At 40.7% G+C, this 24,681-nt stretch overlaps 1 protein-coding gene across 3 annotated transcripts in view; it reads right to left on the reverse strand.

The window, feature by feature from the left end:
- Positions 1 to 24,681, reverse strand: part of LRSAM1 (leucine rich repeat and sterile alpha motif containing 1) — a 542,506-nt gene that overhangs the window by 24,510 nt on the left and 493,315 nt on the right. For all 3 annotated transcript variants that reach the window (XM_033960298.1, XM_033960299.1, XM_033960297.1), the window contains one exon: positions 1,688 to 1,769. In XM_033960298.1, the coding sequence (XP_033816189.1) occupies positions 1,688 to 1,769 (82 nt within the window). The remainder of the gene's footprint in view (positions 1 to 1,687; positions 1,770 to 24,681) is intronic.

The following is a 24,681-nucleotide window of genomic DNA, read 5'->3' on the forward strand; positions in this document are numbered from 1 at the left end:
AATAAAAGCATCATTCGTGACCATGAGACATCTAAGACAAATCCGAAAATTATTTGACAAGAAACAATTCCTACTTTTGGTAAAATCTCTTATCCTTGGACTAATAGACTACTGCAACATACTATACCTCCCATGCACAGCGACCATGATAAAACAATTACAAACAATACAAAATACAGCCCTAAGACTCATCTACTCATTGAAAAAATATGACCACATCACAGAGGCATGCCATGACTCACACTGGCTCCCAATACAATATAGAGTACACTTCAAATTCTACTGCCTACTATTCAAAGCTATTAACGGAGAAAGCCCAACCTACTGGAATAACTGACTAACTCAATCCTCCTCATCCAGGCACAGGAGAACCCACTCTCTTTTCATACACCCACTATCCAAAAATGTCAAACGAAAAAAACTATATGACAACCTAATAGCCACCAAAGCAGCTAAACTGGACAGACAAATCACCATTCTATTGTCATCGACCACAGGCTACAAAACCTTCAAGAAAGATACTAAAACCCTACTCTTCAAAAAATACATAAAACCTATCTAACAAGACCAGTTCCTACCCAAACCCCACCTACCCACTCTATACCCTTAATAACATATTCTAATATGCTTCTAACTACCCAACCAATGCTAAAATACCTTTATTTACCCAACACTTACCACCTTAAGATCTCGACAACTCTTTGGTAATTCTTATGTAACTCTTATGACATCTCTTATGCTATTACTGTAAACTTTTATGTAATTTCTGAAAACTTTTATGTAATCCGCCTTGAACCGCAAGGTATTGGCGGAATAGAAATCACTAATGTAATGTAATATATTCAGAATCAGTTTATGATTGTTGAGCTAGTTTGTGTTTGAATATAGACTGCATTGTAAAGTACTGATGTTGGGATTGTATGGGCTGTTAGGGAATAGCAATAGTATGTTGTCTGTATAAAAGCTACCTAATAACCAGAAAAGGCACATATATGTGTAACCTAATAGGAAAACAAAACCCTATAGATAAGGTTATATACATGAAGCCTGTTTGAGATACTTATGTAAGAGCAATAGGTGGCTAGTGAATATGTATACCTAAGACTAGTTTAGTTTAGAGTAGATCAGAAAGACACCTTCCAACTCAATTGTAGAAGGAAAAAACTGAGGAGATGGAGGAGGTAGAACTGAGAGGAAAAGGTAGATTATGCCTTCTACAAACTTGTGAGTAAAGGAGAATAACCCACTGGTTCAAGACTCATATGCCTTTTGCAATAGAAATGCAGTTGGAGTGAGAGAGGGAACTGAGGAGGCTGGAGTCTGAAAAAGGAAGGGATTTCAGCCCTTATGATGGGGAAATTCTACACAAAACACTACAAATAAAACTTTGCAGAATTTTAAAATACTGTGTGAAGAATTTTCAAAATTTTGCATAAAACTCCACAATGAGGAACTTGGTGGGAAATTTACATATGAGAAATCACTTGCAGAGCTGCAGGTACTATCTATCAGTTTCCTGAACAGGCTGAAAATTAGCCAATAATTTATAATTTGGAGGGTAATTTATCTAGCCGGCCTGTTTGTGCTGTTGAAGCACTCAATCTCCTCAGCAAGAAGGAAAATAAGATATTCTATGAAGGTAAAACCTAGCATTCAGCTGAATAATGGAGAAAAAAATATATAATACCTTCTTTTGTCTGAGTCCCAGTCATTATTTCCTGAACTCGGCTGAGGATGTCATGCTGCAGTCCAGTTTCATTGACTCCTATCTGTAATATGATGTAATTTTTGTTTATTTATTATGACTTTATACAGGACAAACGCACACCCAACACATATTACAGCTGGGCTAAAATGTTAAACATTAGAGAATATAACTCATTATCATAAAACAGTACATGCATCAATATAAAATTCCTACTTAAATCATACCCGCCTGATTCTCATTGGGGGAGCTGGAACAAACTGCATAAGACAAAGTTGCTCAAGCTAGTCCTGCAGTACCCCTTAGCAAGTCTGGTATATATTGACATCAGATTGCACATACCAGAGACTCAGGATATGTAAATTTGCCTATTGCATATTCATTGTAGATATCCTAAAAATCCAACTGGCTTGAGAAATAGAGGCATAATCACAATCATTTTTGAAAGCACCTGAAGACACATTTGTTCGCAAATTAATCAACTCTCTCTAGTTTGTATTATTTGTTAAATTTTGTAAACTGCAAACTTACCGGTTATGCGGTATAGAAATGACTTCTGTTCTGTTCATCTAGCAGGGTCAACGCTATTCTTGTGCAGAGGTTTGGATGATATCAATCTAAAACTCAGACCCATGTTGGTGGTTTCAAAAAAGTTTTGGTTTTGAAATTGTTAACTATATACACTTGCTTTTAGGAGACTCCCGTGACTCAGCTGTGGCAAAACATGAATTTAGGGAAAGGAAGAGATAGTGGATTCTGCTAATGGGGAGACTGGATGGGCCATTTGGCCTTTATTTGGCCTATATTTCTATGTCGGGAAGCAATGTCACCTGAACTATGCTTTTTTGGTGTTTGAATCATTTTTAAGATAAGTGCAAAAATTATTTATTTAATATGGACTAAAAGAATTAAATAAATAAAGTTTGATTTTAAGAAGAGTATAACGTGATCCTAAAAGGATTGAAGATAAGTTTATTTGAAACTTTATGCTTCTGAAAGTCATTGAGACTCATATAGACTCATGCAAACTGCTGTGAACTTCATGGAGGTATTGGTGGTATACAAATTAAAATTGTATTGTATTCTTTAAAGTTTGCAGGTATAATATGTAAGGTTTTTGGATTTTGGGATACCTGTTGTTTGATTTATTTTTTGTGCTGACTATATCTTTTGGCAATAAACAAATGTTTAGACATAAAATAAAAGTTAATCAAATGCACTAATATTGTATTTCCCCATATACAGGCCGCAGCTTATACATGGGTTTTACAAACCTATGTATGGGGCGCACCTAGATAAATGGGGTGGCCAATATAAAAATTTTTAATCTCCCCCCACCCCAGGTACCTTTTTTGTAAGCCCCCTCACTGGCGCGCGGCTTGGGTCTTCAGTGGTGCAGGGCAGCCACGATCTCTTCGGCATCCGACCTGCCCCCACACCGCTTGCTGAGTGGCTGAGATCAGTTCTTGTGAGTCCTGCGAGAGCTGATGTCAGCCATTCAGCGGGCAGTGTGGGGGCTGGCCAGATGCTGAAGAGATCGTGGCTGCCCTGCACTGAGGGGGCTTACGAAAAAGGTACCGAGGATGGGGGGAAGAATGGAAAAGGCAGGGGAGGTACCGGAAGATAAGCCGTGGCTAATACCATGAGGCAGCTTATCTTCTGATTTTAAAACATAGGCTGCCCTTTTCTGCAGTCTATACATGGGTGCGGCCTATGCAGAGGGGCAGCCTATATGCGGGGAAATACAATGTTAAAAGCCATATAACATGAGCAATTATTTTATCATTAAAAAACAATTAATCAAATGCAATAAAGATGGAGGAATTAAATTAATAGAAATATGTAACAAGTGAATTTTGAGTAACTCACCAATAAATCCTTTTACAGGGGTGAAGACAAAATAAGAGCTATGGGTGAAGACTAAGCCTCAGGAAATCAATATAGCACCCCATACCCTCCTCAAATACCGGCAGGAGGGATCCCCAGCCATCCTGCCAAAGGCGCACCCCCATACACCTGTGAATATTGGCAGAAGGTATCCCAAAGCCCTTAAAGTTGGCTGGACAGATGAGTCGTCTCGCCATAGAAAGGGCCTTAGGCACATGGGCCAACCAAATCTTACCTAATCTCTCCTAATACGATCATTGCGGTGGGGGGGAGGGGGGGCGGTTCCCAGGATTCTGTAACCGGCATTGATTTTCACAGACAACTGTTACAGAATCCTGCTTTTAGGCGAAGGACTGGCCCCTCCTTCTCCTAAAAGATTTTTTGGTTGGGAATGTGGTTTAAGGTTAGACAGAGTGGTGGTCTGGGTAATTAAACTGCTGAATGTAGAAGTAGGCCATTCTCAAAAAAACAAACAAACTCATTTTGGACATTTTTTTGAGAATGGACATTTCCCTGCTGCTACTTTCAGCGTTTAGGGACTTAGGCCAAAAGGGGACTTAGATGTTTTTTTTTATTATGCCCCCTATAACTATACTGGAACAAAAATAGCTAAGCTCAAATGGAAATGGAAAAACTGATTGTGCTTTAAAGGAAGCAACTAGGCTAGTAGAGTAATAATACAATTTCAGTTGCTATGCATTACATTATAATATAACTAGTCTTATAGCCCGTTACATTAACGGGTGCTAGAATATATGTGTGTCTGTCTTTATTTCTTTCTTTCTCTCTCTCTCTCTCTCCTTAGCTGCTTTCTGTATTTCTGTCTGTCTTTCTTTTTCCTTGGCTGTCCACCACCACCCCTTGGCTGCTTCCCCTGTCCATTCTCCCTTCCTTTTACCTCCCCTGTGTCCACCACCACCCCTTCACTGCTCTCCTTATCCAGCAGCAGCCCTTCTCCCTTTGTTTTTCCTACCCCCTGTCCAGCAGCACCTCTTTCCTTCTCCCCCTGTCCAGCAGTAGGCCTCCCTTCCTTTTTTTCCCCCTCCCTGTCCATCAGCACCTTTTTCCTGCTCCCTCTCGGGTGCTAGAATATGTCTTTCTTTCTTTGTTTCTGTGTCTCGCCCTGCCCCTGTCTCTTTCTTCCATTTTACATATTATGCAGTCCAAAATAAGGTAAGAGCACCTCTTGGCCACCTCTGCCCATCTTAATTATTTATTTAATTTAACTACCAAAATATTTAAACTGCTTAAAATCTGTCTCCCCCCCAAAGCAAACTCCCCTGCCCCCCAAACAAAGCAAGTTCGCTCCCTGACCCCCTATCCCTCTCCCTCCCTTCCCTGTGCAGCAGCAGCATTCCCTCCCCCTCCACTTCCCTGTGCAGTATGCGGGGCCGGTTCTGAACGTCGGGTGCCATGGGCGGTGCTCGGGGCTTTCCTCTTTGTTGGCTTGCTGGTACTCGGAGTGGCATGCAGGGCTACTGGCGTAGCGGGGGATCCGCTGTTTTTGCAGCGTCAGATCCGGTGCTTCGGTCAGCCGTCTAAGCCCTGTGTGCATCATCAGCCTGGAGGAGCCAATCGGGGTGGTGCTCCCGTGCGCGATTCCAAGGTCGGCTGCATGGGAGTTTAGAGGTATGTGTGAGCAGCGGGCATAGGGCTTCAGGTGGAGAAGGTCTGGTCTCTGATCCAGCAGAAGTCGGGTCACTGATGCTGGCCTCCTTTCACTGTGTCCCCGCCATCTATGCGTGCCGTGCGTTAGGCCGCCAGTCCAGCCTCCTTTTTCTTCAGTTTGTATCTTCCTCTTCCGCTTCTCCAACCCCCTGCCAGTCCAGCGCGTCTCTCCCCGTCTCCTCCCTGTGCGCGCACGGTCGCTCTCAGGCCTCCGCACCCCACCATCCTAATATGAAACTCATACCTGAGGCCGGCCACTGTCAGCCTAGCTATCGCTACCATTCAGCATTTTTAGTTGGCATTACTTATGTCAGCGAAGGCCTATGGGAAATTAAATGTCAGGTTTTGTTAGTGGCCCCACCAATGTATGGTGGTAGGGGTTAAGTGAAAGGCGCCCTGACAAACGCCTGGTCCCAGGTTCAATTCCCTCACTGAAGACTCACCAGAAAGTAGAATCCAAGAGGCAAAGCCAGAGGTGATTGCATACAGAATATATTATAGAAATAGTCTTACGGAAAAGCAATATTCTGAAGCATTACAATAATTAAGCATTACAATTAAGCAGAGAGCAAAGCAGTTTCCCTGCCTTACAGAGTTCAGAGGAAAAGAGAGACATAGAGTCAGAAGTTCTAGGAAGAGCCAGAGAGAGAGAAAGAGAGCCAAGACCCCTCTCCTCCAGAGATAAAAAGATAGATTGATAGAGCAGAGAGGAGGCTTTTATACCTTGGAATCTTCTTCTGAATATAGAAACTATTGTATGTCCCAGTATCTTTCTGTTTAGAATTTGTAAACTGTTTGAAACAATGGTTAATTTAATTGATAAAGGAGGGTGTGATACTTGCAAGCATGGAAGATGGGATTAGTCTCTGGCTTCTTTGTCCCATTCATGCAGCCTATCTGCTTGATCTGTGCACCTGGACCCATTGTCCTAAGCACCCTCTTAATTAGACATTAACACCTTTTAGCTAGTCATGATTCAATCAGGGCTACTTAAAACATATCAGGGATACTTAAAACAGTTTCCCTGCCCTCAGGGTCTATCTGCATTCCCATGCCAGAGTCAGATTGATATAATTTCCCATAGGCCTTCGCTGACATAAGTAATGCCAACTAAAAATGCTGGTCATATTTTTTTTTTCATTTCAAAAGTGTTTTATTTATTTAATATGAAATAAAAACACAGCATAAGTACTTGAGATCAAGATGTCATAACAAGAGTGTCATGAAATACAGAAACAATAATTAACTTGAGAGTCTCACGTAGAGAACATGAGCAAGGTGAGCTGCATAAAATTATACATGAGAGGAAGGTGGCAATCAAAATACTTGAGGCAATTATATATATAGGTTGATTAGAAACTAATCAATACCAAAGGTCAATTTAGATTACAATAGGTGAGTAGGGCATACCAGGTATGGTGATAAGAGCTGAGTGTGTTACATCTCTCTACAATGACTTTCTCATATTTTGCAGAAACACATAACATGGTCCACCAAGTGTTGTAGTCTATGTTTGATAGGTTTTTCCAATTATAAAGTATGTTTTGAATGGCAAGAACAGTCATGATATGAAAAAGCTTGTTTTCATGATAATTCAAGGGTAGTTTATCAGCATGGCAACCCAAGCAATAAGAGAGTGGTCTAGTTTTATAGTGACGGAGAAAACGTTGCATATGGTGTTCCAAACTCTATTATAGTAGTTTTAAAAGAGAGGACACTGGAGTAGTGTTCCGGTATGAGTGTTTTATGACCAACATAATGAGGAGGAAGATGAGTTAATCTTATTTGATATTACTGGCGTCCAGGTAGCTCTATGTAGCAAAAAATACAGTGATTGAAGCATGAAGGCTGATTTAATTGTCTTGAAAAGATGTGTCCAAACATTTGCCCAGGACATAGACTCAGTAGTAACCTGAAGAGTGCCAAACCATTTTAAGCCATTAATATTCACATCAGTTAATTTTTTTGATTGTACAGTGGTGCCTCACACAACGAACTTAATTCGTTCCAGGAGCAAGTTTGTTATGCGAAAAGTTCGTTATGTGAAACGCGTTTTCCCATAACAATACATGTTAAAAAAAATAATTCGTTCTGCAGCATAAAATATGCTAAGATGACATAAAAAAAGATAAATTTGTCAAAATGGTGAAAATGGTGGTCTTGCTGAGGCCAAACTCTTTGACGAGGTCACACTGTTTTACCCCACATTCACTCCTTCTAATTATTTCCCGTTTCATTTCAACAGAAATCACCTTCCTGCTTTTTTTAGAAGCCATGATATATAAAAAATATTGAGTTTATCTTAAAAGGACGACTGTATACAGTGAGAGAGGGCAGTTAAGCGCAGTGACTAACGACTGCCTGCAGTGCCTGCGCGGAAGGATGCAATACATCGGCAGCTCGGGCGACTTCGTTGTGTGAAACGAAGTTCGTTGTGTGAAACGAAGTTCGTTGTGTGAAACGAAGTTCGTTGTGTGAAGTTCGTTGTGTGAAACGAAGTTCGTTGTGTGAATCAAGATATGAAGTTCGTTGTGTGCAGCGTTCGTTGTGCGAGGCGTTCGTTATGCGAGGCACCACTGTATAAGTTTATAGCAGGAAGACGCAATACCTTTGGACATAAGAATTTATCCATGAAAACTGCCATATCAGGAGAGTTGTGTAATGAAGTTACATCTGGATACGCTTTACGTAGGCAATGTGTGAGTTGTAACCAACAAAACTGTTGATTAATAGGAAGATTATGCATGTTGGTGAGTTCCGCTAAACTCATCCATTTTTGGTAAAGGATTACGTTTTGTAGAGTCCAATTGCCATAATGCTGCCATACCGTAGTATTTTGAATATTGATCAAGAAATTTCCCCATATAGGAGCCTTGAGTTGACCAAGAGTTCTCCATTAAGTTATCTACATATGTGAGACCTGATTTGGATGAGTTCAGCATGAGATTTGATTTGAGGGATGGAGGTATTTCCATGCCAGCAATAGACTGTAAAACGTTTTTGCCATATTTCGCTTGTTCCAATAAAAGTCAACAAGGAGGGTATGATAGATCTTGATTGGACATCCAAAGAGTGGATTGACGTAGAATGAAGGAGATATGATAGTGGAAAAAAACAAGGAAAATTGACACCTCCAATGGATTTGTCTGCTTTGAGTTTATAAAGACCAATACATGGTTGTTTCTTATTCCAAAGGAATTTTAGTGAGAATGGAGTCTAGAGTAGAGTAGAATGATTTCTGGAGCAGAAAAGGGAGCATGTTAAGAATGTAATTAACTTTCAGTGAAATCATCATTTGTATAGACTCCAGTCGACCCCACTAAGGTACATTAGATAGATTGTGAGCCCCCCCCCCCGGGACAGACAGGGAAATATGCTTGTGTACCTGACTAAATTCATGTAAACCGTTCTGAGCTCCCCTGGGAGAACAGTATAGAAAATTGAATAAATAAATAAATAAGTGAGATTAAGTAGAGATCATCTGTTAGTGAGGTCCTTAACCATTTTCAAGATATAATCAGTATTGTAGGATATGGATTGTTCTATGGTAGGACCAAAGAGTACACCCAGATATTTGAGTTTATCTGTCCAATGGAAGCCAAAATCAGCTACATCTTGTTTAACTTCTGGGCAATTGATAAGACATTATTTCAGTCTTGTTGTTATTCAACTTGTAGCCTGAGTAAAGAGAATAATTACAAATGGTTTGAAGTAGTGATGGGATAGAGTTCGAAGTGATGAACAAGAGGATGTCATCTGTATAAGCCAATAGTTTCATTTCAATGTTGCCAAATTTGAAACCAGTGATTGATTAATGATTACATAATAGCTAATAGCAGAGGTTCAAAGGCAAGGTCAAATAATAAAGGGGAGAGAAAGCATCCCTGTCTTGTCCCTCTGGTAAGATGGAAGGTGATGTTGATTAATGTTGATTCTGGTAGAGGGACTAGAATACATGTCCAATTAAAAAAGTCATTTTTATGAAACCATGGGGAAAACCAAACCAAGCCAGGATATGGTGGCCATCTTTGAACATACACTTTGCTATTTTGATTTGGTGAAATGCAAATAAGAAGATTGAAAAATGCTTTTCCCCTGAAATAGCCCTCTTTTTTGTTGCAAAACAGGTGGTCTGTCTTGGACGACAGAGCTTTCAAGATAAGTGGTTGTTGTTGTTTTTTTTGAGACAGTGTTGGCATACTGTGTTTTAGAGGTCTGCACGGGAACGGGGATCGCGGGGATCCCGCGGGTCCCGCGGGGATCCCGCGGGTTCCCCCCCTGGCCCACGGGACTCCCACGGGGACGCCCCCTGGCCCACGGGACTCCCACGGGGATGCCCCCCTGACCCACGGGACTCCCACGGGGACGCCCCCTTGCCCACGGGACTCCCACGGGGATGAAAACAACCTACCTAAATTCTGGCGATGCAAGCATGCAGCTTACAAGTCTGGCGTCGCGTCGGGAAATAGCCATGTTGAGCAGTGAGCTCAGCACGTACACAGATGAAAGCCTTGCTTGCTGATTGGTCCGGCGGCCCCGCCCCACCGTGCCGCCGGACCAATCAGCAAGCCAAGGCTTTCATCTGTGTACGTGCTGAGCTCACTGCTCAGCATGGCTATTTCCCGACGCGGGCATTAGGCTGTTTTTTGTCATTTCGGGTGGGGGATGAGGCAGCAGCAGCCTGAAAAAGAAATCATCCTGGCCGGGTTCGGTGTCATGCTCCGGAGCTTCTACAGCCTTCCTATCTCCCTCTCCCTTCTACCTGCGGCTCTCTTCGGCAACTCAGCAGCAACGATCGACACAAGCTTCTGGCGTCGGGGCCTACCCTCTGCGAGTCCCACTTGTTTCAACTTCCTTTTTCCACAAAGGTGGGACTCGTAGAGGGAAGGCCTCGATGTCGGCAGCTTGTCTTGATCACCGCTGCTGACGAGTTGCTTAAGAGAGCCGCGGAGCAGGGGGGTGTTGCCAGGTGCAGGTAGAAGGGAGAGGGCCAGATGCAGGACTCGTGGGTGAGGGAGGAGAAGAGAGAGGGGAGAGAAACAAAAGGAAATATTTCATACTGGGCTGGGCCGGAGTGGAGAGAGGGTGGAAAGATTCTGGCTACAGGGTGCAGTAACAAAGGAAAAGGGGGGAAAGCTGAAAATGGAGATAGTGACACAAAGAAGAGAAAGGGTAAGCAGGACCTACTGAATAAGGATAGAGATACAGAGGGAACATGAAGAGGAGGTGAAATAGAGACATAGAAGTAATGCTGAAAAAGTGTGTGGGGGGAGATAAAGACATTGAAAGGGCAAATGGTGAACATGGCGTAAAGATAAGGACAGAGACAAATGAAGATTCTGAAAAAATAGTGAAATAGGGATATAGGTGAGATGGACACAAAGAAGGGTGATGCTGGAAAATAGGTGGAATGGTAATTCTGACAGACACAGAAGGGAAATGCTGGATCAAGGAGAGATGGGGCTCAGGCTGGATGGAATGAGGAGAAATGCCTTGTTGGCCCGGAACTTCCTCTCCTACGTCAGAATTGACGTCAGGGAGCGGAATGCTGGTCAGCGCGACGCTTCTGCAGGGAAAGCTTGGGACAGCGGTGGCTTGGGGACTATTCCCCGATGGCGGTGGCAGCAAACCGAGTGGCTTGGGGGAGGGCACGGAGAAAGAAAGAAAGGGGGCAGACAGAGAGAAAGAAAGAAGGGGGAACAGGGAGACAGAAAGAAAAAGTTGGGGGAGAGAATGAGGTCTGGAGGAGAGGAAACATACAGGAGGCTGAAAGAAAGGAAGAAAGATTGGATGCACAGTCAGAAGAAGAAAGTGCAACCAGAGACTCATGAAATCACCAAACAGCAAAGATAGGAAAAATGATTTTATTTTCAATTTAGTGATCAAAATGTGTCTGTTTTGAGAATTTATATCTGCTGTCTATATTTTGCACTATGGCTCCCTTTTACTAAACCGCAATATTGTTTTTTAGCGCAGGGAGCCTATGAGCATTGAGAGCAGCGCGAGGCATTCAGCGTAACTCCCTGTGCTAAAACCTACTATTGTGGTTTAGTAAAAAGGGAGGGGGTGTATTTGTCTATTTTTGTATTTTGTTACCGAGGTGACATTGCATAGAGTCATCTGCCTTGGGAAATGTATATGGCAGATATCTTTGTTTTGTGTTCAAAAGAAAAGGAAATGCATTTCTGGTTTTATTTCTACAGTGTTGAAGTACTTGTTGGCCCTTGCTGTGACTGGTGGGGATCCCCAAGCACCGCCAGCAGAGGACCTCCTCTAGAGATGGTCAGAACTCCCCTCCACCAAGCGCAGCAGTCGCTGGCAGCATCCATGAGCCACTGAGGTGCCAGCATCTGTGACTCAGGGACGCTACTGCTGCCTGCCAAGCTTGGCAAAAGGGACCCCAGGCCAACTGCAAAGGAAGTCCTCAGCTGACAGTTTGTGGGTTCTCATCAGCTGAGTATTTATATTTTATATTTACATTAGAGGTTCTGGTAGAAACCCATTTACAAAGTATGTATTCTTCCCAATTAATATTTCCAAATTAATAGTCTCTTTGCTTATTTGTAAATGGGTCTCTACCAGAGCCTTTAATTCAGTAGCATAATTAAATAAAATAACTATTTCTGAAGTTTATAGGGAAGGATGGTGACGGAGGGGATTCCTCGCGGGGACGGGTGGGGACGGAGGGGATTCCTCGCGGGGACGGGTGGGGACGGAGGGGATTCCTCGCGGGGACGGGTGGGGACGGAGGGGATTCCTCGCGGGGACGGGTGGGGACGGAGGGATTCCTCACGGGGACGGGTGGGGATGGGTGGGATTTTGGCGGGGACGGGTGGGGACGGGTGGGATTTCTGTCCCCGCGCAACTCTCTACTGTGTTTTTGATAACCACTTTTTCTTTTTTCTCTTTTTGCATATTTACCTCCTATAATTGGCTCTATCACTAGTTACAAGATTCTTGTTATTGATTTTCCATGTTTTAGATCATCCACAGTATAACAGAGAATTGAAAGCACAAGTTTGAAAGCAGTGAAAGTATGATGTCTTAGTGGAGTTTTTTTCAATACCTGTGATGTGATAGTGCCTTGTTTTGCACTCTTTTAATGTCTTTGAGCCAACAGATTGAGGTCTGTTTTTCTCCACTTATCTTTGTGCATATAATTGTAAGTGTTCCATGTGGATGTATGTGAAAATCATAGTGTAGATTTCAAACAACGCGTATTAGTTTTTGGGTTTTTTTTTAAACCAAACTAAGCCAGGATATGGAACAGAAAAGGCCATTCAACCCGGACAAAGGCCTTTTCTGCATCTAGGCCTATGGCAGCGTTTTTGTTTTGATGTTTGAAGATGGTTGATGATATTTGAGAATAGACAGATGTTATTGTTCTAGAATCTCTCATTAATGCAGCCTGACTGTTCTGGAGCTACTAGTTCCTTTATGATGGATTGAAGACGGGTTACTAAAAGTTTAGCGTATATTTTTGCATCTATGTTTATGAGGGACAGAGGTCTGTAGTTCTGGATAAGTTGTGGATCTTTACCTGGTTTAGGTAAAACAATAATTGTGGCCTTGGTGAAAGAGCCAGAGGGTTGACCAGTATCAATGATGTAATTGAGAAACTGTAAGAAATGAGGCAGAATGGCAGGGTAGAAAGATTTGTAAAACTCTATCATAAGGCCATCAGGTCCAGGGGCTTTTTTCAGTGCCATAGTATTTAAGGCTGTTAAGAGTTCCTCCTGCGCTATAAGGTTTTCCAGAGACATATTATATAAAGTAGATAAGATGGAATGGGGAATATCGTCAATGAATGATGATACAGAATCATGCAGGTCAGAAGTGCATAGCTTTTGGTAGAAAGACTGAAATTCACTAGCTATCTCCTCAGGTACCACAATGAGTTTATCATTTTTGTGTACGAGTGTTGGAAATATATTACTACTTCTCCTTTTTCATGAGAGAGGAAACAAGCAAGTAGCCACACTTGTTTTCTGAAAAGTAAGAAACGGATTGTACAAATAGTGTATTAGCAGCATTAGAGCTCAGGATGTTGTTGTATCATAGTTGCAGCTTCTGCAAGTTCTCTAAAGATTGTAGATCAGGGTTCCAGAATGTTGATGAGTCAAGCTGGATGTGTCTGAGCTGAGCTCTTGTCCCTGGGCCTCATCCATCCTTTTAACTCTCAAATTGATCTTCCATAGGCTGTTTGTTATATTATACAGAATTTAATCAAAATCTATGATGAGTTCAAAGTGATCACCATGAGAGAAAGATCATAAAAAGACTCAGGTACAAGCTGTTAATATGGCTGATTCTGACAGTTCAACAGTCAGTTCTGTGCAGGAGATTATAACTGCAGTGGTGCAGGCTTTGGAGTCTCGTTTTATAGTGGCAATAAAAGGGAGCCTAGATTCACTCAGCTATCTGACCAGATTTCTGGGGTAGAGTCCCTATTGTCAGATCTTTCTCATCACGCTGAGGAGTTGGAGGTCCATGTGGCAGAGGTTGAAGATACAACACAGGTGACTGTAAAATCCATTGGCATTACAGGAAATGTTTTTAGTTGGTTCCAGAGATTTCTAGGCAAACGATCATATCGGGTATTCAAGGATAACAATTTATCTTACAGCTGGAACAACATTTGTGGGGTACCTCAGGGTTCCCCCCCATATTTCCGACTTTGTTCAAAATTTATCTCATTTCACTGGGCAATCTGCTGCAAAGCCTAAAGCTCAACTTTTATATTTACGCAGATGACATCACCATTGTGATCCCATTAACTTGTTTGTCGTTAGATTTTATTAATCTTTTAGCTAACATTCTAAATCAAATTGAGTTCTGGATGATTGTTTTTAAATTAAAACTAAATACTGAAAAAACCAAATTTTTTCTAGCAACTCCCAATGAAAGGATAAAAGAAGATTCGATTCAAGTGAGTGGACGAGAATATAAAATTGAACAATCCATAAAAATACTAGGTGTAACTCTTGACAAACAACTGACCCTGGAAAAACACATAGATCTATTGTTTATGAAATATATTTCAGTCTTATGGAAGCTTCGCACTATTAAGAAATTTTTTGATGAACCTTCTTTCCGTCTACTGGTACAAACATCCATTTTGAGTATTTTGGATTATTGTAATATTATATATTTAGGGGCTTATAAAAAAATACTCAAAAAATTAAGACTAATCCAGAACACCGCGGTTCACCTTATCTTTGGTCTAAAAAAATGGGAGCACATCACCCCTTACTATCAAAAACTTCACTGATTGCCAGTGGAGTCTAGAGTTCTGTTCAAGTTTTCCTGCATTAGTTACAAAGCAGTTTTTGGGATGCTACCTGATTACCTTGCCTCTCAGTTTTCTATGAATTGTTCTAATAAGAGTACTCATAGAATAAACCTATTTAATAACCCTTCTTTTAAATTATGTCAATACAAGAAGTTCTTTGACAAAATTTTATCATTTCAGGCCGCCAAACTGAATACATGGCTTGGAAAATTAATACTTGAGGCCACTTCTTACTTTGATTTTAGAAAATCACTAAAAACACACTTGTTTGACATGTTTTCTTCTTAGTCATGTTACTGCCTAATCTATCATGAATTCTTAACAGTTTTTTACATCTTAATTGTGCTATTGTCTTAACTTTATTGATCTTATCAGATGTATCCTTTTATCGACTGTTTTATTTTGTATTTAGCTATTGACTGTTCATTCTGTATTTTAGATATTGACTGTATATATTTTTTGTTGTGAACCGCTTCGAACTTCTGGTATAGCGGTATACAAGAAATAAATTATTTTAAATAGGCAAATGGTAAAAAGGAAAATAAAGATGTAAGTCTGATTGCTCTTAAACTTTTCTTTCTTTCTGACCTAACTAAAAGCTAGCCTACTCATGATTAATCAAGAATTTCTTTTAGTAGTTATAAATTTAGATAACTGCTGTGGATCATAGAAGACATACCTGTCCTCCTTATAAACTAATACACATTTACAGGGAAATCGTAGAACAGAAGTTGCCCCCATCTGGATGACCTGTGGTCTCAAAATAAGAACCTGTTTTCGTCTTTTCTGGGTACGAGATACATCTGGAAACATTCTGATAGTATTAGTTAAAAATGGAACATTTTTATATTTAAAAAAACAACTTTAACATCCATTCTCTATCAGAATCAATAGCAAACTGTACCAACAATGTTGCGGAAGCGTGAACCTCAGTCTCCGACTTCTCAAGGAAACTAGTTAAGTCCAGACTATCAGCAAATAAATTCTGCTGGTTTGGACTTTGAGACTTACATCTTTATTTTCCTTTTTACCATTTGCCTATTTAAAAATTTTTTTTCAGCTTATCACCAGCTCTGCCTTCATTTAAATGGTGGACTAACTATACTTTGTAATATCTTGTTTAAATTCCTATATTTTGATCCTATGTTTACTGGTGATTACATTGTATTTTTCTTTCATTGTAAAATTGTCAAATGTTAAAACTAATACAAATTTAAATTACAAAAAAAAAGAAATGAAATAAATTATTATTATTAAAATCAATGGCAACTCTGTGGGAGCAGCTTCACTTGCAGGGAGCTAAAATTGAAGATTTAGAAAACCGCACCTGCAGAGATAATGTTCGCTTTGTAGGTCTCCCTGAGACTATTTTAGATTCTCATCTATTGACAAAACTGGAAAAAATGGTTACATGAGAAACTCCCACTACCATCTGGAATTGGGCCCTTTCACCTGGAAAGAGCATACTGGGTGGGCCACAATTTTGATTTATAACAACATCCTCAAGTGGTAATAGCAAAAATTCACAATTATGTCCACAAAATGGCCCTATTTCAACAGTGCTGACAAAATCGGGACTCACCTTTGAAGGAGTTAAGATTCGCTTGTTCCAAGACTACTCTGCTTCTGTAGCAGAAAAGCGTTGTCAATATTCACAAAATTGCGCTGACCTGGTAAAGCGTAAGCAACGTTTTACACTGGCTTACCCGGCAACTCTGAACATCTTCAATAATGCTGCCTGGCGTGTATTTGATTCTCCTGCAGCAGCTTGGAAGTACTTGAACTCTCTGCCCTCATCTTAATAAACATCAAGTTCCTGAGTACAACCAGAAGTGCTTAGTACTGTACTTTCACTGAAGTGGATTATTTTTATTAACCATTATAATTATTTATATTTTTATATTTCTTTGTTTCTTTTATGTATTCTGTTTTTTTATGAAACTTATTTTTCGTTGAGATTATTTGAATAAAGAAATGACTGGTGCTGTAAGTGGTTGCATTAATAAACTGGGTGGAGGCTTTAATGCGGAGATTTGGGAAATATCTTAAATGAAGGCTAATGGGAAACAGAGTGAGCATGAGAAAAAGGTGCAGAAGCAGAGAATATCATGGGACCTGGTAGAACTCCAGTGCAAGGCAGCAAGTGGACAACAGACTGGACCTATTACATGCGTTATTAACGTAATTACCAGCAAAATTAACATAAAGGTGAAAGTGAAGAGAAGGGTGAGGATACAGGGAGTGCATGCCTCTGCATGCCTTGAGAACAGAGACTGCTATTCCAATTCTCCTTTACAGGGAAAGGTTGTGGAGAGTGCTGGCACTCTGAAAGCGGGGGAACAAGATAATCTGGTGAGAAAGAATATGTACCATGATTGTGGAGCAAGATCCCACGGAGTGGGGTTTTTTTTGCTTTATTTGTTTTATTATAAGAAGTTATATTTGTCTATTTATTTATTTGTCCAATTATTTATTTAGTTCCATTGTTGATCAATTATTAATTATTAATTAATCTATTTATCTATTGCATACTTAACTGTAAAGTATTTATATATTTATTAATATATTTATTTATTTACTTTTTGTTTATTTATATAGTTATTTATAGATTTACTGATCTACTAATGTGCGTATATATGTTTATAGAAGCCTTTTGGAGATATTAAATGGTTTATATGTACTTAAAATGGAGCTGGGGCTTTATTATATTATTTTTCAAGGTTTGGGCTCTGTTTATGGTCCTTGAGAAATCTATGTTGTCCGGTTGGGACCTGGCAACAGGATACATTTTGATGACTAGAACTCCCTGACTTCCCTTGAATTTAGTAAGGAGATCAGAGAAGCTGTGGGGGGTCATGGAGATGGAGGGTAGGGAGGGAGGAAGATTTTGAAATTGGGAAGGTTGGGAGGGCGTCCAGGACTGCATACTTTTGGATTTGGCTGTTTATATGGTTTATATGCATGATTTTTTGATGTTATATTTATCCCTTTTTATTTCTTGGCTTTTACTTTGCCATACCCCTTTATTTTTTGCTTACATGACTTCGAGATATATTTACATCTGGGGGAGAGCTGGGCCTCCAGATGTTTTTGCTTTATTTCATTGCAAATTATACACTTCTTCGTCTGAGATGGTTAAATCGTCTTCCTCATTGAGAGTAGCATCTTGGAATGTGTCAGGGGTAAATTCAATTATTAAACGTGCTAAATTATTCTCTTATTATCTGGCATTAGGAGACAGACATAGCCTGTTTACAAGAAACAAAGTAGTCTGATATAGAACATATGAAGCTTAAAATTGGTTGGATAGGAGAAGTCTATTGTTCTTCAACTGACAGTAAAAAGGGAGGAGTAGCTATTTTAATTAATAAATGTTTACAATGCCATACCAAGCTGTTAACCAAGGATTCTTATGGTTGCTTTGTTTTGTTACAGGTGAGTCTGAATTCCCTCTCTTTTAATCTTTTAGTGGTTTATGCTCCCACGGTTTATGAACATGCCTTATGAACATGCCTTTCTTTGGCTCAAACTACTTTAAAGCTTAAAGCCTATCCTCTTATTTTGGCAGGAGATTTGAATTAAGTATTAGATCCTTCCCCGGGGCAGCAAACCTCTATTCCTCATAAGGAAATTCCTTATCTATGTTCCACATTAGATTTAGTTGATCCTTGGAGATTATTACACCCTATTGAATGAGATTACACACACCTTTCTCCTTCTCACTCCACTTGGTCCCGAACTGATTATATTCTTTTATCTCAATTCTTGTTTCATAAGAACATAAGAACATAAGCAGTGCCTCTGCCGGGTCAGATCATAGGTCCATCCTGCCCAGCAGTCCGCTCCCGCGGCGGCCTAAACAGGTCACGACCTGTTCGAATCATCAGAAGAGGCTCCCTTGCCACCTTGGTTTCCCATTTAAGTCCTGTCTTCCTATCGAAGTCCTAGCCCTCCGGTCTTGCACATGCACGACCTGGTTGGTTTATACTCATTACCTGGTTAACTTTCTATACTTGTCTGAATACTCTCTTCTACTATTGGTCCAATGGCCATATCTGGTCACGTTCTGATATTTATAGACTTGGAAATGGGTGCTCATAGAGGTGATAATTGGTGTTTTCCAGCTTACCTATATGATGACCCTCATTTCCAACAATTTCTAGTGGAGCGATGGACAGATTATGCCCATTTTAATTCAAAACATGAAGCTGATTCGATCCTTTTTTGGGAAACTTCCAATGCTGTGCTATGGGGGGATATTATAGCCTATGTCACGGAGTGTAATCATTGCATTGCTTCCAAAATTCTTTCTCTTGGCTCATAAAAAGGGTATGTTGGCAGCAAAAGTGGCTTTAAATACTCTTCTTCATGAACGGACCAAACGCAACACCCTTTATCGTAAATTTTGGGTTTTCCATTTTGGTAATCGACCTGGAGTGGGCCTCGTTTAACTTCTTCTATTAGACTTCCAGATGGGACTTATACTAATAACCCTAATCAAATTTCTCAAACTTTTTGTGAATATTTCTCCTGTCTATTGTGACAGTTCCGACCCTCCAATCAGCACTGACACACAGGAGAAGCAGGGATCTGTGAGACCATGCCACCAAGTAAAGCAGACCTTTAGCGAAAGGCACTCCAAAATTTCAAAAGCTGTCTATCCTCTAGCTCAGCCTAGGCAGTCCCCTTTTAGTAAGCAGGAAGAAAATCTCCTCACTAACCACCAGGGGAGCCAGAGAGAGAGAAAGCCTACTGCCACCTCAGCTAGGTTTGGGTGTGGTCCTAACAGACAAAAAGCTAGCTTACAGAAACTAGCTAGGGCAGTTGACGAACAGTGCTTGAGAAGAGCTCTCCAGTCAAAGCTGCATGCCCAGGAAGGAGACCCCATGGAATAGGTGAATGCTGGGGATTCTCAGACTTCAGACCTGGAACCAGAAGGGGAAAGCATGGACTGTACAGAGCCTGAGCCAGTTCCTGAGCCAATGGAGGCTATGGAAGTTAATTGCTGTAAAGTGGACAAGTAGCCATTTTGTGGCATGTTTTTTTTTTCTTTTTGCTTAAAGGGGGGGGAAAAACCTCAACACAGTTTTTGTTTTCTGGTGGAGCTTACCAGAGCCTTGACTGGAACTTTGGAGAGAAAAGGATTTGAGGGTTGTTAGCAGTATTGCTGGGGGTTTATTTTCCACTAGCAAAGAACTACTGTTGGGAGAGGTTTTGTTTTCTGCTGTTTGTGTGCATGATTACCAACACTGCTGGGATAAGAATTGCTTTGGAGGAAGTAGGCTGGGGTGAAGTATGCTGTATCATCCAGGTGGGATATTTTGAGGGACTTCTCTTCCCCTAACATTGCTAGGAGAAGGGATGAGCAAAGCTACTCGGCAGCCTATGTCCCACATTGGTTCTAAGGAGCCGGCACACACCTGCCTATAGTGATAGAGGGCAGGTACTGGAAGCAGGAATTGCTTTGTTTCACCAAGATTGTTTTTTTTGTATTGGATGTCCGCAAGAACCTGGTGAATAGAACTGTATCCAATTTATAATAGTCCAGGAAACTTGCAGGGCTGTGGCTCCTGGCCAGCCTCAAAACCCTGAGGGGAAGTTTGGACTGTATGTGGGTTGTTGGTTTTTTTTTGTTTTGAGAATTGTTTGTTTGCCCTGGATGGGATTTGCTGGGCCTAACTGGGAACAAATCCGCCCAGTGAGAACTGAACTCTTAAAAGGCTAGCTTAAGCCTGACTAATGGACTTACAAGAAAGTTGGCTGTTTGTTTTGAGAATATTATTCTTTTGACTAGACATAATACATAAGAACGTAAGAAGTGCCGCTGCTGGGTCAAACCAGTGGTCCACCATGCCCAGCAGTCTGCTCACGCAGCGGCCCTCTGGACAAAGACCAGCGCCCTAACTGGTCCCACAAGGTTCTATTCTTTCTTCCTTATTATTTAATATCTTTATTGCTCCTCTCCTTACTTTAGCTCAGTCTATCGGTTTCACGATTTTCACATATGCAGATGACATTCAACTACTTCACCCTGTTGATCCTTCAAACATATCCGAAATACAAGAAATTAACACTAAACTGGATAAAATCAGTGATTGGCTTCACGCAAACACTCTCCCTCAACATCAATAAATCCAGTGGTTTACTTTTTCCAACCAAGAACAATGAAATAATAAAAGAAAAGATCCTCATTAAATCTTACCCTGTAAAAATGGAAACAAAAATAAAACTACTTGGCATAATCATAGATAAAGATTTAACTTTTCATGATCAGATTAGTTCTGTGGTAAAAATCTGCTTTAATAAACTTCGGCTTATTCGCTCTTTAACTTCTATCCTCAAAACCAAAGCTATTACAACCCTTGTTCATTCATTAGTTATCTCTCATCTTGATTACTGCAACTCTCTTTATAACGGAATCCCCCCAAAAGAATTACGATGTCTACAGCTCATCCAAAACAGCAATAAAACTCATACATAAGTTACCCCTTCTGAAAGAAGCCCACTGGCTACCTATCACACACCGTATTACCTATAAAACACTTATGCTAGTCTTTAAAATCAAACTCTCACGTCTTCCACCATTCCTGGACAAACTCCTCATCCCTTTCTGTCCGTCTCGGACTCTTAGATCAGCAGATCAAAATCTATTATCTGTTCCCTCTATTAAAGAATTTTATTTCACCAGGAAAATCAACTTCTCCGTAGTCGCCCCAACTTTATGGAATGCTTTGCCATCCCAACTCCACCATGAAAATCTCCTTGATAAATTCAAGACTAAACTAAAAACATTCTTATTTCTAGATGCTTTTCACAGCTCCTAAATTTCCCATCATTAAGTCCACCAACCGCTTTTAAGAAGCAACACAATTCCTAATGTTTTATCCCTTTACCTTCTCTTTTCAAACAAAATTTTTTTTATTTTTATTTTTTCTCTCCACTCCTAACAATGTAACTCTACCCCCCCTTTTTCTCCTTCAACCCCCACTTTCATGTTTGTATTTGTAAAAGTCTTTAATGTGCACTTTTCCCCCTTTTATAAATATTATTTTAATTCCTTATTTTAACATAGCATTGTAAACCGGCTAGATACTTGTTGATGGTTGGTATATTAAAAATAATAAAACTTGAAACTAGCCCTACCATCGTACATTCTGGTTCAGCAGGAACTTGTCTAACTTTGTCTTGAATCCCTGGAGGGTGTTTTCCCCTATGGCAGACTCCGGCAGAGCGTTCCAATTTTCAACCACTCTTTGGGTGAAGAAGAACTTCCTTAAGTTTCTATGGAATCTATCCCCTTTCAACTTTAAAGAGTGCCCTCTCATTCTCCCTACATTGGAGAGGGTGAACAAACTGTCCTTATTTACTAAGTCTATTCCCTTCAGTTCCTTGAATGTTTCGATCATGTCCCCTCTCAATCTCGTCTGTTCGAGAGAGAAGAGGCCCAGTTTCTCTAATATTTCGCTGTACGTCACCTCCCCCAACCCCTTAACCATCTTAGTCGCGCTTCTCTGGACCCTTTTGAGTAGTACCGTGTCCTTCTTCATGTACGGCGACCAGTGCTGTACGCAGTACTCCAGGTGAGGGGGTACCATGGCCCGATACAGCGGCATGATAACCTTCTCCGATCTGTTTGTGATCCCCTTCATTATCATTCCTAGCATTCTGTTCGCCCTTTTCGCTGCCACCGCCACACATTGCACGGATAGCTTCATCGACTTATCGATCAGAACTCCCAAGTCCTTTTCCTGGGAGGTCTCTCTAAGTACCGCCTCAGACATCCTGTATTCGCGCATGAGATATTTACCGATATGCATCACTTTACACTTATCCACGTTGAACCTCATCTGCCATGTCGATGCCCATTCCTTGAGCCTGATTATGTCATGTTGCAGATCTTCACAATCCCCCTGCATCTTCACTACTCAGAATAACTTTGTATCGTCCACAAATTTAATCACCTCGCTCGTCGTACCTATGTCTAGATCATTTATAAAGATGTTGAAGGGCACGGGTCCAAGCACCAAGCCCTGCGGCACCCCACTGGTGACGCTCTTCCAGTCCAAGTATTGTCCATTTACCCCCACTCTGTTTCCTATGCTCCAGCCAGTTTTTAATCCACGTGAGTATTTCACCCTCGATTCCATGGCTCTCAATTTTTCGAAGTAGTCGTTCGTGCGTAACCTTGTCGAACGCCTTCTGAAAATCCAGATATACAATGTCGACCGGGTCACCCTTGTCTATCTGCCTGTTTACTCCCTCAAAAAAGTGCAACAAGTTTGTCAAACAAGATCTGTCTTTGCTGAAACCGTGCTGGCTGGTCCTCATCAGGCCATGTCCGTCAAGGTGATCAATGATGCGGTCCTTTATCAGCGCCTCTACCATCTTTCCCAGTACCGAGGTCAGACTCACCGGTCTGTAGTTTCCTGGGTCTCCCCTCAAACCTTTTTTGAAGATCGGCGTAACATTTGCCACCTTCCAGTCCTCCGGAATCTTTCCCGATTAAACCACACATTTCTTTTGGAAAATATAGAGTGGTTTGAGTGTGGTTTTAATATTGTATGACTTTACTTTGCCTGAAGAGTCATTCACCTGTTAGAGTGACACGTAGTGAACAGTCTTATCACCCTGCCCGCAACCTCGCGACCCAGCGATAGACGGGAGGGTGACACTATATACTGCTGACTCCTCCTCGCAATCTTCTTTAGTGAAATCATATTTGGAAGACTCTGTAACTTCTCAAATGAGAGATTCCTTGAATGCCCCATTACGAGCAGTGGCAGTTCAGCAGGTTATTAAATCATTATCAACTTGCAAAACACCTGGACCTGATGGATTTGCAGCTGAATATTATAAACTATTGCTTTACTATCTTCCAGGACCATTGGTGCAATATTTTAACTCCTGTGTGGGAGAGGGTTCCTTTCCCCTTGGTGTTGCGCTTGCTTTAATTACTTTAATCCCGAAATCTGGGAAAGGCCCACATGTTGTAGATTCCTATCGTCCTATCTGTCTACTTAATGTAGACCTCAAAATCTTTGCTAGAGTTTTTTGGCAGATAGGCTGGCTACTCATTTACCTATGCTTATTGGTCCAGAGCAAGTTGGTTTTGTTTGTGGTTGTCAATCAGTTTTTTTGTTTTTTTTACATTCCTCTAGATTAGAATCTACTGTCCTAAGAAATCCTTATTACTTTTTGCTGGCCCCTTTAAGAACCACTTGGCATCAAATTTGCGGTAAGTTGTCAATTAATTTTCAAATCACTCCCTTGTTACCCATAAGTGTTAATGGATCCTTTAAGCCTGGTATGTTAGCAGCTGGTTTCAAAGCAGAGAAGAGGGGGACCATTACTTACCTATATCAAATTCTTAGAGATGATGGTACTCTGCCAACTTACTCTCAGCTGCGTTCTAATTATGGGTGGTTTCATTTAGACATTTTTTTCATATCTACAATTAAATTATGATGTATCCTCACTGAACTCCAATTTTTTATGTTCAAAAATTTATGAGACTCTATCAGAGGTATTTTGGTTAGAGACTCAGTTAATAGTACCTTTAAAATATTTTAGACATTTGTTGTTGGAATTTTCTCCTCTCATAGATAATGCTACAGTGGCCTATGTTTGGAATGTTGAATTACAAATAAATTTGCAAGGAACTCATATCAAGTGGTGTTTGCAATTATTGCATAAATTATTACCTGACATTTTTTATTTTGAGATGGGGGTATACATTTCTTTGTCGCTTATAAATGGCACCTTGGAGAGCTTATAGAGCAACTATCATATCTATGGATTCATGTCTGAAATGTAATCACCCCAAAGCGACATTATCCCATCTGTTTTGGGAATGCCCCTTGATTCATACTTTTGGGTCAGAGGTTTTTTCTAAAGAAAGTAATATGTGGCAGGTAAAATGGCATTGTAATAGTTATATTTGGGATTTTTGATATTCAACACCCAATACCTAAAGGCTATAAAAGTTTTTTGAAAACCTTATGGGGCTCATAATTGAAAGAGAAAAATGTCCAAAAACTAGCCTAAGTTGGCACTTGGATGAACATTTCCTAAAAACATCTAAGTGCCGATAATAAAAACAGGCTTGGATGTATTTCTAAATGACCTAGGC

This window comes from Geotrypetes seraphini, chromosome 10 (genome assembly GCF_902459505.1).
Source record: "Geotrypetes seraphini chromosome 10, aGeoSer1.1, whole genome shotgun sequence".
Lineage (NCBI taxonomy): Eukaryota > Metazoa > Chordata > Amphibia > Gymnophiona > Dermophiidae > Geotrypetes > Geotrypetes seraphini.